This window comes from Aythya fuligula, chromosome 1 (genome assembly GCF_009819795.1).
Source record: "Aythya fuligula isolate bAytFul2 chromosome 1, bAytFul2.pri, whole genome shotgun sequence".
In the NCBI taxonomy this organism is placed as follows: domain Eukaryota; kingdom Metazoa; phylum Chordata; class Aves; order Anseriformes; family Anatidae; genus Aythya; species Aythya fuligula.
Genome location: NC_045559.1, coordinates 85,625,182 through 85,640,450, shown reverse-complemented (window position 1 = coordinate 85,640,450; position 15,269 = coordinate 85,625,182). Strand labels below are relative to the sequence as shown.

At 47.7% G+C, this 15,269-nt stretch overlaps 1 protein-coding gene across 1 annotated transcript; it reads right to left on the bottom strand.

The window, feature by feature from the left end:
- Positions 1-398: 398 nt before the first annotated feature.
- LOC116491159 (fatty acid amide hydrolase-like) lies at positions 399-15,220 on the bottom strand. The gene is made up of 20 exons (XM_032190921.1): positions 15,047-15,220; positions 14,897-14,953; positions 13,447-13,484; positions 12,043-12,183; positions 11,099-11,161; positions 9,946-10,066; positions 9,403-9,495; positions 8,396-8,556; positions 7,704-7,789; positions 7,416-7,499; positions 6,697-6,759; positions 6,490-6,567; positions 6,310-6,398; positions 5,598-5,634; positions 4,626-4,774; positions 4,103-4,165; positions 3,719-3,794; positions 3,043-3,127; positions 2,786-2,873; positions 399-2,278 (listed from the first exon to the last, which is right to left on the bottom strand). Exons 1-20 carry the CDS (start codon positions 15,197-15,199, stop codon positions 2,168-2,170), a joined length of 1,836 nt encoding a protein of 611 aa, XP_032046812.1. The 5' UTR covers positions 15,200-15,220; the 3' UTR covers positions 399-2,167.
- Between the last annotated feature and the right edge of the window lie 49 nt (positions 15,221-15,269).

The following is a 15,269-nucleotide window of genomic DNA, read 5'->3' as shown; positions in this document are numbered from 1 at the left end:
TTGACAGTCAGCAAAAGCTTTCACTTCCCTTTTCTTCCCAGAGCTAGCAGGATACAGGTTTTTTGTTGTTTGTATTTTTAAATAAACCCTTTGCTTTAGCTCCTGTCCCTCTATCTAGCAACTTAAGCTTCCTCATTCCTCCCAGAAAATGAACTAATTCTTGGAATTTTAATTTTGAGGTAGTGTATGAGTTAGAAAGGGATTTGAAATAGCTTAATTTAGCAGGATTATAATTTAATATATATTTTTGTTACCACTATCTCTTTGCCCTTGAGTAACTGCATTAAATTAGGGAAGATTCAGACACTTCCTTCAATGTTCCTGGAAGAAATTTCTTCTTGTCAGACACTTACCAAGTCCCCTATTGCCACACGATGCATTGCAGCAGTGTTTCACTCTCAGGTTTTTAGAGCATTTAATAAGTTATTAATAGTAGAGGAAATATTTTTCTTTTAAACACCGTTCTTCATAAAGTTGAACTACAGTAGGCTCTAATAACAGTTGTGGTAATATCACAAAGGACTTGAAGATAAAATTATCAACCATGTCATTAATTTAACTGTGGACGCTGCTAACAGCTGATCTTGCTGCTTTGACTCAAGTATTTAAGGTTATGCAACATTCCTCCACTCAGGTGTTATCTGACTGGACCCTTTAGCCATTAGTAAAGTGCTAGCTCTGTTTAAAGAGTGGATATGTATATTAACTAAAAAAAACAACTGTAATGAGGTTGGGAGAAACTGCAACTACTTTCTGGTTCCTTCTTTCCTTCCAAGCTAAGAATCTACTGCTTTTCTGTTCCTGTCTGTAAGAACTCCCAGAACCTGATCACAAGCAAAGGTGTTTTTCTTCTCTGATAGTCAATGAGGTTGACAACAGGAGATGCCTCGGAGTATTAACCTGGAGGTATTCCAAAACTAACCTAAATGTTTAGCTTTAGTTACTTATAGGTCTTCTCTTTGATGTGGCCATGGTGGTGCAAGCAGGACACGGGTACTTGGGCCTGTCAGTGAAACTACTGTGGCTTTTGGGACAACTCTTGAATAAGTAGAGCCTTCTCCAGCTTTTCCTGCTGTGGTGTCATGCAATCTCATCTTTTTTCTATCTTATTTCTGGAAGTACAGCTTGGGATGAGTTGGCTTCTTACCTAGAGCAGGCTCTGTGCTGCATGTGGCTTTGTGCAACACCTTTCCTGTGCCCTGAGTACTGAATAGTGAGCTACTCTCACCATAGCTCAGTAGCACTTCTGCTCTTAGTGCCACTTACATTTCACCCTCTCAGCACCTCTCTCAGCTGTTTCACAGCATTCCTGGGTTGCTTTTTGCAGTGGGACACCTGAATGGCAGTAGGCTTACACTTAAGTAACCAGCGGGAGAGAAAAGGCTCTCCAAGTCGTAGCTTGGGGAACAGACACGTTTGTCAGCGGTGCAACAGGATGCCAGAATCCTGAACCTGGGCTTCAGGGCAGAGATAATGAGTTTCCATGCTCCGCTTTTTCCTCCCCTTGCACTTAAGGGTTGAAGGTAGGTGGGATTGCAGTGAGCTCTGCAGAACAGGCTGACCTTACACTAAAGGTTCACAGTGCCTTCTTTTCTGCTCTAAGGGTCTAGCTTAAGTAAGGGGCTTACCCCACTCTTCCTAACTGCAGCTGTGTTAATATCTTCCTCATTCCAAAGGAGCTTAGCTCTTAAGGGAAGCTGCCTCTCCTTCTTAAAACAGTGCTTCTGTTATATCCTGGAGCAGGAGGCGTTCTGTGAGGCCTAGAGGCTGTGGCTTTCCCCACTATCACTATCACCTGCTCACACACAGTGCCATAGCCACAGCTGTCTTCCATCTTTACGTAGGACCCTGACATGGAAAGAAGTTGCAGAAGATATTTGTAACTTCCCCCGTTGGCAAAAACACAGCGAGGAACTAGCGAGCACAGTTTGTCTCCCCAGTACGAACTGGGCAATCCAGTGCTGAACAGGGAGCAGAACTGATGTCTACTCAGCATCAGCGCCTGCTCCAGTCAGTGCTTCTCCCCATTCCTCAGCTGAGCCTGCCACTAAACCTCATTCAGATGAGCACTGAAAACAAGTCCACGTAGTACTTGGCCAGGTCAAAACTACAGGGGTGGGAAGGGGTTGGGGGGGGTAAAGACTTATTCCCCATCTCGGTCACTCCATCATGCGAGGATGTCATAATAAATGGATGGTTTCTTGGTCTGGTTACGAAATTGCTCTAGCTTCAGGCCAATCCTCAGAAGAACAGCTTCATCCCACCATTTTCCCATGACCTGGAAGATGAGAGAGACAGAAAGAAGAGCAGCATCGTCACACACAGTGATTGAAAGACCAGGAAAACGGCTAAAAATTATTTCCCAACAGCCCCAAAAGGATATGTTTCTCACTTTTACCCCAGCAAATATGGCATCACTGCATTTGGGAAAAAGGCAGCTCAATGACTTAATTAAGATGTAAAGAACTTTCTTTTACACGGGACCCGTTTTAAAAGAAGAGCAAGAAAGGACTTAAACTACAGAACTGAGAGGGAAAGAGAGGAAAGAAACGATAAATAATGGGTACAGATGCAAGTGGACAGGGAAAAAGATAAATCTTTGTCCGCAACCCTGAAGAGTCCATCTGGCATTCAGAAGTGAGTTACAAAAGTTAAAAATTCCTCCCTAGTACCTGGCAACTTCTCAATTGTGCTGTGTGGAACAGGATGAACCTGGTTGTAGTGGCTCGGGACAGAGCCACCTGGGGATTTTGTGACCCAGCATTCACAAAGAGCCAATGCTTACCTGGAGGCTGATAGGAAGCCCAGCAGTGGAATAACCAACGGGGACCACGAGGCCTGGAATCCCAGTCAAGTTAGCAAGCTGCATGAACCTGGGAGAGAAGCTGTCATTAACATTCCTGCCTTGGGGCAGCAGCAAAGTTGCCCTTTGCGGGGGGAGCAGAGAGAATTGATCCGTCCTGACCTCTGAGAGTTAGTGCACCCAGTGCCCATCTGTTCACAAGTTTCCATTTTCACAGTGCAAACAGCAACTCTTCTTACCTCATGGACTGAACTATGAATGAAGTGTCGTTGCTGCCAGTCAGGAGGTCAGATTCGTGGATTCTCGGGGCAGTGGAAGCAACAGCTGTGGAGGAATCACAGAATGGTTGAGGTTGGATCTCTGGAGGGTATCTTGTCCGACTCCAGCTCAGCTAGAGCAAGCTGCCCAGGATCACATCAGAGGGTGGAGATTCCACAGCCTTTCTAGGCAACCTGATCCAGTGCTCAAATTGCAAAGGAAGAGTCAGGCTGTGGGCAATCTCCAAGGAGCAGCTCAGTTCCTTAATGCCATGTTTGATCTAGATTAGTAATGCAAACTCCCTCCCCCAGAACACAATGAGGTTGTTGGGATTTATGAACTGAGCTGTCAGTTTTCTAGTTCTTCATACACAAGTACGATGTCTAGTCCCTCCTTTGCAACCCTGCTGGTTCTGCACCTCATGATCCAACTACCAAAAGGGAGTTTTCTGACTGCCTTGGATACAGGCAGCAAGAACAGAAACACACAGCAGTCATTCCAACCAGGCCCCACGTTCCTCTGGAGGCCTGAGGCAGAGTCAAGTCTCTGCACAAAAATCACGCTCTTAAAACTGGGGAGGAAGAGTTAACGGAGTGGCTGTTCTCAAAACGCACCACAACGGGCAGGGAGCAGCTCTTTGGCCAAGGCTGTCAATACCTGGTGTAACGATGCAGTTCACGGTGGTGAAGATCTCTCGCAAAAACCTCATGCTGCGAGTTCTCTGTCGATTTGCCTGCAAGCAGAGAGATTACTGTCTGACCAGGCCCTCTTGGTTCACGAGGCCAAAGTTCAGTGATGACTGCACTGCCTCTGCCCACCAGAGCCCATGGCTTTGCAAAAGAGAACATCCTTCCCTCATTTTGGAATCAACCTGCAGCATGCCAGTCCAGGTGCCCCACCATTTTGCATGTTTTCCCCGCAGAGCAGTACAGCTGGCTGGTATCTTTCCACTTGTATGGGGAGGCTAAGAGAACTACCTACCCCACCTTTGCAATTTCACTAGACGCCTTCCCTTCATGCCTGCACCAGTTTGTTCCTCACCGTAATGTAATCCAGAGCTGTAAACTGGGAAGCCAAGGCCAGGGTAGCCCGCGTCTCCAAGTTCTGAAAGAGAAAACATCAGTCACTGGCTCTCCTTGCAACAGGATTGCTAATCACATCTTCTTGCCTTAGGCAAGTATGAAGAAAGACTGAATCTTCCAGACTTCCTCTTTTCTCCCCACCTTTCCCACCTTAGTCAGTCTGCTGTCAAGCTTAAGTGTCTTCCTAGGAACTGCAGTTCAGATGTCTGTGTGCTTTAATACTCTTCCATGTTGACAGGAAGAGTTTTACCATGGCCATAACAGTTTGAGGGGATGCGGATGTGTTTAATCAACAACAGCAAGAAACTGAGTGTGATACCCAGGAGTTTTCTTCCAGGTCTACTCTCCTGTATCAGCAGTCATCTCACAGGTGGATTGTTGTAGAAAAAGCAGGAGAGCCCCAAGTTTCTCACTGCCATGAGACCCTTGTTCTGCATCAGCCACGGTAACTCCTGCCATTGATCCAAGCTGCTGCTACGTACCATTTCCTGGAAATGTTTGTTGAAGTCAGGCTGCAGCATGTCCCTCATCTCACTCAGAATGCAGATCACATGCGCTATTTTCACTTCCTCCATCTCTGGAAGAGTCACTTCCACCACGCTGGCTCCCAAACTCTTCAGGTACTCCACAGCTGAGCACAGAACAGGTGAAGCACAAACAACATTCGTTAGACTTCACAGAAGGAATGAGAATCTCCTTGAGAAGTCAGAGACCCTACTGGCCATTACAAGGCAAATATCTTCAGTGCCTCATGCTGCACACAGATTGCTGTGCCAGCTAAGTCTTAGCCCTAACCACATCTCAGCGCTCCAACAGGGCAGAGGTAGGGGTTTGTAGATTGGTTCCTAACTTACCAACTACATTTTTGGCAAGTTCCTCTCCTCCCTTTAGCCCGCAATTAACCCAGACAGTAAAGAGGGACTGATAACACTTCTGTGACCTATCTCAGCCCCACTGCACAGGAGGCTTGCTGTTATGACAGACGTTGTCATCTGTTCCCCCCACATCACCCAGTTCAGTTTTCCTCAGTCTGCAATCTAACAAAGCCACGCTGAAGGCACCATTTGGCTGATTTCAGAGGACTGGATACATCATAAAATCCCAGCCCTGTCTTTCCCACTGAATATAACTTTGTGAAACAAGTCCCTCCCTTAAGTCTTTTACCACGAAAGCTCGCAGAGTAACTATTACTGAGCACAGGATCTGCTTTTATACAGAGACAGAGGCTTAGCACACTGAACTGCATTCTTCCATTGTAACCTGACAAGCCTACAACTGTTGAGCTTTTTAACCCTCAGCAGTCAGGGGGGCTTCCCCAATACAAAGCTACCACTGTCTGTACAGCCAGACCTCTTCAAACATCTGCCTTCAAGGACTTTAGGACAGATCTCTTTAATGCCTCACACAGAGGGAACACACAACTTCATGCAGATTAAGAGATTTTTGCTCTTTACCTTTCTCACAGATGGTCAGGACTTCTGCATCACATGCCTAGAGAACAAGAGGAAAGAACTGAGCAGACTTTAGTCACCTCCCTCCTCTCCTTGGTGAACACCCTCATGGGACTTTGGTCCTCGTGGAGCTTTCCAGAACCACCTTTGGCTACCTGCTCCAAGAGGACAGCTTGCAAGGCGTGCCCTAAGGAGAAGGAAAGGTCTCCTTTTCTAAAGGAGAAGATGTTCCTCCTCAACACTGGGGCAAAGCCATCCTTGTTTTCCTCTAGGGAAGAAATCTTGGGCATATTTATGAAGCTGCATTATGATTGCCAAGCGGTATTAGCTTGCAAGCCCAGTTTCTACATTGGGATGACAAAACACTACTCAACGGCTACACCACTGTCACCAAATGGATATGCTGATTTTCCTCATTTGTTTTTAAACCAATTGCCTTTTGGAAACAATTCAGAAGCATCCCTTTTAATAGAAACAGCAGCATGAGGAAGCATATGGCGGCCATGAACTATACCTCCAACAGACTTTTACTCAAAAGGCTGCCTTAGGAAAAAGTTATTCCAGAGGGTGTTTTTACCTAAACCATATTCCCCTCAAACTACAGAGCTAAATACAAGAAGTTCATGTGAGGAAAGGTAAGAGAACATTGAATGCACTGAATCCCTTCCAAATTCCATTTTGCAAAGCATCAGGAAGAAAGAGACAGAAAAGGCACCTTAAAAAACGTCCAGTCCACTCCCAGTTTTAAGCCTTTCAGGTCGGGAGCACACATATCTGACAGGGTTGCTTTGGGTTGCTTTAGTCCTGCAGGGAGCAAGCGAGAGTTCCTCCTTTTAGCTAGGATGCCTGCAGGAAGGCAGAGCACCTGGGTTCAGGGAGGAGGGCGCTCACCTACCGTACGGATAGAGTGGATCTGGTTCAGCAAGGATACTGTAAACAATGGCTGCATCTGCCACTGAGGTACAGATGGGGCCTTTAAAAGAGAAATCGGTTAAGAAAACATGACAGGACCTCCTCCCGAGGTCCTATGTAGGCCCAAACTGCTTCCCCAACGACAAAACCACACAGCGAGGTCCCTGGAGGGGGGCATGAGTCCTCTTACCTGCACTGACTGTGGAGTAGGAGAGTGGGTAGCTGCCGTGACAGCTGATCCGCCCAAACGTACCTGGAGAAAAAAGAAAAGGGCAGGTAGTTAGACACGAGCAATCACTGGGAATATCTGAATCTGAGAGCTCTGCCCCACCCCACCGAGTCAGTCAGCAACACGCCCCTGCCAGACGCTTTTCTGCCAGCGATTTCACAGCCTAGTCACCAATCTTTCAATACCTTTTTCTTCAGGAGCAAGGTTACCAAGAGAATGGCTACGTGCTGGTTTGACACAAGCCCATTACCGGGTCTAACTTACCAGATACAAATCAGAGCAGCGTCAACCCCTCCATATAATCAAGGTAACGGGAATCCATCTTGGGTGAAGCTGCTTTCTCTAGCTCACTACAGATACGCAGCTACGCCACGAGCACCTCCCAGCAAAGGAGGGAGACAGAAGAGGGATAAGTGGGTAGGAAGAGAAGCAGCGCACGGGTTTTGTCTAGCATTTGAGTCACACACACAAGCTATTTTTTTTCTGAACATCTCTTCAATGGTCAGCACTGAGAACACTTTCACTCTGCCACTCCAGCCTGCGTGGCTCTCAGGGTGTTACGGTCCAGAGCTTCTCCAGTTGGGTTTTATACGGCAGGAACTGATGGATTGTGCCCGACTTGTTTGTGGCATCCTACCTGACGCAGTAAAGACATGCACGCACAGATTAAAGGGCACTACCTTTCAGCCCCACCACGCCACAGAACGAAGCAGGAATCCTCACAGAGCCGCCTCCATCTGTGCCAATACCCACGGGGCAGAGACCTACAAAATACACACATGGGGCCACGATCAGAGACACGTTGTGCTGCCCCGTCCATTCTACCAGCAGCTGTAGCCAAGACAGCACAGAGAGCTCTCTGTTCAGCCACAAATTCCCTCCAGCCTCTAAACCCTTCGTGAAATCTGAACGCCTGAGGCTCAGGACTTGCCTCCCACCACCCCCAAGCTCGGGTTAGGGCCACCTACCTGCTGCTACAGCTGCTGCTGACCCACTGGAGCTCCCACCTGTGAAGTGGTTGGGCTTGTAGGGATTCCTGGGGATCTTGTGGTACCTGAGGTAGACAAATAGTATTGAATCTTTTCCTAGGAAGGATTAAGTGTGTTACAGGGTGGGAAGAGATCTAGAAACAGCGCAGGGATTCAGATCTCTTACTAAAGAGACACCAGTCCACCTCAGATAGTGCTACGCTTGCTATAGCTGGAAAATTCGCAGAAGTAAATGACAGTGGGCTTGTTTTAGCTAGGAAATAAAAACGCTATGTTCTCCTGAGCTGATTGTACCTTTTCTCATTGTTCTTGGCCATTAGCCATTTTTGTGACTGCTCATTAGATTGCTGGTTACTTGTTTTATGTCACTGCTTTTGTCTGCTGCTCATCCTGTAAACATTTACACCTCCATGCACACAAGGCTTTGGAAAGACAACTCTTTACTCAGCAGACGTGACTTGAATCCTCTCTTACCTTTGGTTTCCTCTTACCTTTCTACAGGTAGATGAAAACATCTACTCTGTTTTCATACCCCCAGGGTTCTCCCTGCACGGGGTGTTTCAGTCAGTTTTATTCTTACATGTCTGCCCTGGTTTTGTACCCTTCCCTGGCAGTTCTGGACAGACTTTTAGGTCCGAGGAGAGAGGGAGAGAGAAGGAAGGGAATTTTACCTATTAGGGTTGCATCCAGTCGTTCCAGTCCCTAGTTCATGCATGTTTGAAACCCCAATAATGATAGCTCCAGCCTCTCGCAGCTTCTTGGCCACAGTAGCATCTTCTGTTTCGGGCTCAGTCCCGAGATACACTGTTCCCACTCGGTGATGGTACGGTACCTTAGCAAGAAGACACCTTATTATTCATCCTAAAACCTTGGTATGGCAGGCAGGAATGCATGCATGCTTCACGTGCACACTTCACCCCCACAACAGATCTCAGACATCACTGAAGTAAGTCAGAGCTAGGAAGTCTCAATCTTCATCTCTTCCTGTGTTGGTTCCTGTTGCAAGGGACACTTAACCCTCCACTACTGGCTTCCTCTCACATTCTATGGAAGGAGCTGCAGCGTTTCAACCCTGCAGTGCTTTGAAGCAAGGAACCGACATTACATGGATGCCAAAAGACCAGATGAACTCATTTTCAGGGTGTGCTAAGTACTCTTCAACACTTATGTGCTGAGTCCAGGACAGCTTGACAGCATCTCCAGGAGTTATTTAGTAGTAACTGCTGCTAAGCTGCAAGCACAACCCTGCTGTGGGTGAGGACTTTCAGAGTAACTTTCATATTTCTGATACAAGTGTGTCCTTGAAGGTAAGGAGAGAGGGTTGCTTTGCCAACGGAGCAGAGGGAGTGACTGAGAAATCCGGCCAGTTACGCCCACTGCTACAGGTGTTTTTGTAGATTCTCATCTTGTCAGCAGAGGGACTGTTTCCCACCCCCACCCTCTGCTCCCTGTGGATTGAAGAGATCAGTCCACAATATGGAAAACATCTGTCATGCCTGAGATCTGTCATCGAATGGCAAAACTCGTTAATCCTACTCATTACAAACCCATATACTGACCCTTATTACAAAAGCATTCACGGGCTTATGCTGAGGAGTTGGCCTTAAAACCTCCTTGCAGCAAGCTGTCCAGGTTGACCACTCGCTGCATCACCTGACAGCTAGACAAGGAAACTCACCACTTTGAACTCTTCTTTCAAGCACACTGGGATGCCGTCTAGGTGAGACAGGGTACATTTATTCCTGTAACGAGCAGTGGAGGCCTCAGCCATCTGCACAGCGGGGAAAAAAAAAATAAAAAAAAGTTGTATGTTAGATCAGTAGGCAGAGAGAGTTGAACTGAAAGTCATTACCCATATCAGAACAGATACCACAAATGGCTTTGTCAGGCTGCTCGCAAGCCAAATGATAAAGGTTTCTTTTTTCTTCCACGGCATGCAGATGGGGGAAGCATTTACTGCTTGGAAGCGACAAGGCTGCAGAAGCACACAAATCCTGGTTTAAAAATAGGAGCCCAGTAGCAAACAGATTGCCTTAATGCTAACTCGCTTTGCAGGAAGGGAAGCAAACTTTTTTTTTAGTCCCCAACACAAGAAAGAAGCAAAAAAACATGTGTTTTTTTTTCTGTGCAACGTATCAGAAGAAGAGCCTCTGTCCTTTCTAATGGGTGCTACCACTCTTGGGGTGGCAGAGGCCCCTTTGCTACCCGAGGAGGACGTTACCAGCATTATCTGTTCCCGGTCCCATTGCACTATCGCTCTGAGTGGGGGCGTGGATTTGTCGCAATCCTCCAGCGTGGCAATGATGTTCTTTGCCACCTGAGACGGGGTCAGCTTCCCGCTCCTACAGGACAGAAGTTGGGATCTTTGTTACCAGGCCCCCCACACCACACCCACGCGCAGGGTTTGTCTGTCAGGCAGCAAGGCAGCACCTGTCCCGGCCTTAACCAGCAACTAGATAAGAATCTGCGTGCGGTGATGATTTCTACACAGTTGACACCATCACGAGAGGAGACACCCTTCCCTCAGAGGAGAGCTTCCTCCACAACACCCCTCCCACCCTCAGAGTAGGGGCAGGAGCTGGGAGACTTGCTCGGATGTTCTTGAAACACAAGATGAGCAGGAAAGGACTTTATGGAGAGCCTTCAAGCTCTTCAAAGCCCAACGTTATGAAACTGCCAGTACCATGAGCTTAAACATGAACAGATGGGTCTCTGGCTGGCACTGAAGCCTCCCAGTCAGGATTCAGCTTTAACACCAGGCTGCAGCGTCAGCCCTTTGCTCCAAGGCCACAGCCAACTGGCAGGGCTGGCCCCTGAGGAACACGTGGCAGGAGCGCAGCAGGATTTATCTGAGCACTTCAGATCTGGCGCACGTCCCAAAGGCAACCAGGAGGTACTGAGCAGCCAACAAGCTCACGGAACCTCAGAGTCAAGGATGGGCTTCCAGCTGCTCCTGAGCTGGACACATGGACTGGGAGAACGCAGCCAAACTGCTCACAGGAACACAAGCAGTTGGGGAGTCAAGGGGTTCTTCAGAGACCCACAGTATGTGCAGCTTGCATCATCCATACAAACCTTCCTCACCGTGTCACTCACTTGTTTAGGCAAACAAGGTATGGAGAAATCTCTCCCAGAGGAGACCAGCGATAAGCCAAGACAAACAGTACTTAAATATCCTTGCAGCGCTTGTAAGAGCTGTGCCAGCTCTCCCAGTTGGCTTTCCTTTGTTATTCTAGTAGAGGGAAAGGACTGGAAAGGATGATGCCAAACAGCAGTACCTTAAGGACAATTTTAACAGGGAGATGGCTGCGAGCTTGTGGTGCAGTAGCAGCCCACGGCAGAGGAACAAGTGAGACAGTTGTTCCTTCACCTACCGGTAGCAGTCCAGGTAGTCTTTGATCCCTTTGAAGCTGAACCCGCTGCTGGCAGAATCGGGCCTGCAAAAAAAAAAAGGATTGAAAAAGCAACTGTGAACTATCAGAGCCACCTCTGTTTACACCTGCAGAATCCAGCAGAAGTTGGGAATTGCCAGCTTCCAGGTCATCATTGGGACTGGTTTTCTAAGGATTTTAGCTCGCACTGTCAGACTCCTTGGAACTGAGCATTTTTCCGTGCTCTAGCTTAAGAACTCAAGCGGGAAGCAAGCTCAGTGTTACTAAAAGCTCAAATATATCCAGAGAATCTACTCTGAGATGCTGATGAAGCACAGCTCATAGACATCTTCAGTAACTCCTAGACAGGCCCACAGCTAAGAACAAAACCAGATGGGGAGAGCATTCATAGCAGTCCAGCTGCCCCCATCTCAGCATCAGACCTCAGTGTGACACGTGAGCCTCAGTAACATTTCATCCCTAATCTGGTGAGATTTAATCAAGCACAGGCCACAGTGAAGAAGCTAAACAGGCTTTCCCTAGGTAACAAAGAGTAATTTCTTGTGGGTTGTTTGCTTTGTACCCTGTGTTTCTTTTCTCCTCCCAGCAACTGCTGTTTTCTGTTTGAGATTCCTTGCAGGCAAGAAACAGCACACCTGCAAATTCACTTAAGGGATGCATGCATTGACTGGCCAACCACTAAATATATCCACTCTCATAGTGCAAGCAGAGCCAAGCAGGCTTCCTGAAGCTAGCAGAAACTTCACATTGCATGCAACTACTGGTGATTTGCAAGTTACAAACGAAGAGGTGGCTGGCAGCGCTATTTGTTTTGTAAAGTACCGTGACATGGAAAGAATTTTTAATCCAGATTACTGACACTTTCTGACTAATATTATGACAACACATGTGTTCTTCCACTCCACTCTTAAACATCACGTACTCACCTTGAGTCTATCAGCTGTTTCACAATATCCAAAGTGCTCTTAGCCTCAGATTTGTCTTCTGTAACCTCCGCAGCAACCTCCGGGATAAACGTGGGATCTTCACAAATGTCAAGAGAACGCATTAGAGACAAGTTGTGCATCCTGAAAGAGAGAGAGAGCTGCTGCTAGAGTTTGCAAGCTCCACCATGACTAATTTCTCCAGACTGTTCAAAGTGAACTTTACCCAAGAACATTTTGTTGTAGCAGTCTGCTCCCACAGCAGGGAGTTGCAACAGTTAGAAGATAATCTTTCACACCTTTCTAAACCCTTGCTGAAGGCAGCTCCCAATCTATTCTGCTTGCTTAATAGAGCCTCCTACCTCTTGACGTAAGGCCAGCCAGCCTCCATAAACCCAAGCTGGGAAAGAAACAGTGAAAGTTTTCCCATTTGCTCTAATTAGATACATCACCCACAGACAAAAAAAGACATAAACGGAAAGAAAAAGAAAGAAAAGAAGGTAGTCTGCATCATACATTCAAGCACTACCCTGTTAAAACCAGCACTTCTTCAGACTTTTCCGTGACCTGCCTCAACATAGCTTGTTTGTAACCAAATGTGACAGGGGTTGAATCTGCATGAGTTCAGGGCTTGGAGTACACATGAGTGAAGCATAGAAACCCAGACCATGTCACAGATACCAAGGAATGATCTACTGCATAACAGCAGTGACACTTGTCTGGGTTTGCTTTACTTAAAAGGCTCATACCCAAAGTAAAAATTCAGGGAGTACCAAGTGCATTCAACACATTTCTCAAAGCCCTGGGATCTGCACAGATGACCTAGCAAATTATATATGTAAGCCAAGGGAGGGCGTGAGATTCCTGACTACTGGCTTGTAGTGCAAAGTACACTTGCAAGCACAGTTTCTAAATAAAAACATACGTGAGAGGAAAGAATAAAAGGTTACTCAGGAACAATGAATGTCTTTAAAAAGAACATATTAAAAACTCTGAACTTCATGTTCGACTTCATTTTCTCACTACTATTATTTTCCCACTGCTGCTGGTACACACTACAGATTTGCAAAACCACAAGCTTTGAAAGACAGACTGCTCTTTAGCAAGAGCTTAGAAAGGCAAAGAGACAATCTGGTGAATTCAGTTCCTGTGCACCTGCCTGAGTGTGAAAAGGGGATAATTTCTTCACATAGAGGGTCACCCAAATCAGAGTAGTTAAAAAAAATAATAAAAATCTAGCAAACCAGATCTGTGAAACAATCTTACTCATTCTTCACTCAAATTATGCTGCTTCTCTCTTTGAAAAGGTAATCTCAGGTAACCTATAATATGTATGCAATGAAAGCGCCTTAAAAAAAAAAATAAATAAATAAAGAAGCACAGTAGGAGATAAAACCCCCCACTTACCTTATTAATAACGGCAATAACAAGAACTGTCCAAAAGCCTAGAAGAAACGTAAGCAGAAACACTGGTTGGCCACAGCTTTGACCTGAGCATCCTCCCCACGAGACAATGAACGCTGAATATGCTCACAATTGCTGCAGAACACCCTAGAGCATGCACTTGTATTTCAGGCCATAAACTCAGTCTGAAATGCTTTCCATCCTCCTCTGACACTTACAGGATTGTAAGGACTGTATTCTCCTGGCTCTCCTGCATCTCTGCAGGGACATGCATTTGTCCTTCCCCAACTCAGCCCCAGAAAGCCTGCACCTGCAGGCTGCAGCACTGTTAAAAGGCACCTATATAGCTCCCAACAGTTACTTTCTTCATGCTCTGGGCATACAAACGTTGGATAGGGAAGAAGCTTATCATTATTTCATTTATTCCCCTTGTCAGCATCTTTCCTGTCACTGTATGTATTCAGCTGCCCTGTAGAAGACACTTGGTCAGCTCCTGCAGTAAACAAACTGGAAAAGCATGAGAAATGTAGAGGCTCCATGGTAGCAGGCAGCTGGAAACACTCTCTGAATACCTCACTTCCCAATATAGCCATGCCAGCAGCCCCAGGGTTATCAGCCTTGTTCTAGCGTGCCTTAATAGCTGAAGAATGGACTTCCAAAACACTCGAAAGGAGCGTGGCTCTGGTACTCAGTGCAAGTCTGAAGCAAGGTACACATTCCTACATCCACGAAGTGACATATTGCTTCACAAATTGTGTAGAAATTACAGCCTCTTTTTGGAAAGGCATCGCTCCTAAACCTACATCTGCTGTAATCTGCAACAGTAAGCGCCTGTATGAGGAGGTGGGGAACGTATGTTTCTCCCCCCTCCAAGGGGTGTATGTCAGGAAAGGAAACCAGCCCAGGGTCACACAGCAGATATGGCCACAAAGCAAAAGATCGGAAGATATTCTGGTTAGCATATCCTGGAACAAATTGCCCCTGAGATAAGCCCGCTGTATTCTCAGCAATGAGGGCACAGCCTGCTGCTAGCGTTCAGTCCAGGCCCAACCTGCTGCCACGCTCTGGGACAAGTCACGCTACAGACACAGGACTTCTGCCTGTAACCCCAACACCGTCACGAAATTAAAAGCTGAGGAGCATCAGGGACAGCCAAACCCGGCCGTCCCAGAGAGGACAACGCCACCGGTCACTGCAGAAGCAAGGAGATATTTCTCTTCAGAGAAAAAGACTTTCTCTTCAGAGAGCACTCCGCGCACACAGCACCCCACCACCCCTAGGGGCCACGAGGCACCCCAAAACACTCAGAGATAAGCGTCCCTGTAAGGAATCCCTTACAAAACGCGTTTCTATCCTTACACCCAGCTCTCCCCGTGCTGTCACAGCCCCGCTACCCCAGCCGGGCGGCGGCGGACATTTTGTGCCCCGGCGGCCGTGCCCGCGCCCGACTCACCGTGTTGACCGCATGGCTGAAGAGGCGCAGCCAGAAGCCGCACAGCCGGGGAGCCCACTGCGGAGAGGAGGCGAGAAATCAGCTCCGGGACCCGCTTCCCCCACCGCTCACCCGCCCAGCCCCGGCTCTCCCCACACCCCCTCAGCTCACGGTGTCCCGCGGAGGGCTGCGGGCTGCCGGCCGCCCCGGCTCCCGGCGCTGCAGCACGGCGGCGGCGCTGCCCGTGTGCCGCCTCCCGCAGCATAGGTACAGGACAGCGGGCAGCACCGTGAGGGGAACCAAGATCAGCGGTAGCAGCGCCATCGCTGCCCTTCCCCGGCAGCCGGCTCCTTGCTGAAGCCGTGGGGCGGTGCTCGGGGCTCGTCCCGCCCGC

Bases quoted from the DNA above. Each gene is read 5' to 3' on its own strand.
- LOC116491159 (XM_032190921.1), bottom strand. From the start codon at position 15,199: ATGGCGCTGCTACCGCTGATCTTGGTTCCCCTCACGGTGCTGCCCGCT. The intron at 12,184-13,446 runs GTAAGTGGGGGG...TCTCTCTTTCAG, and splicing joins TTATTGCCGTTATTAATAAG to GATGCACAACTTGTCTCTAA. The intron at 10,067-11,098 runs GTAGGTGAAGGA...TCTGTCCTGTAG, and splicing joins GACTACCTGGACTGCTACCG to GAGCGGGAAGCTGACCCCGT.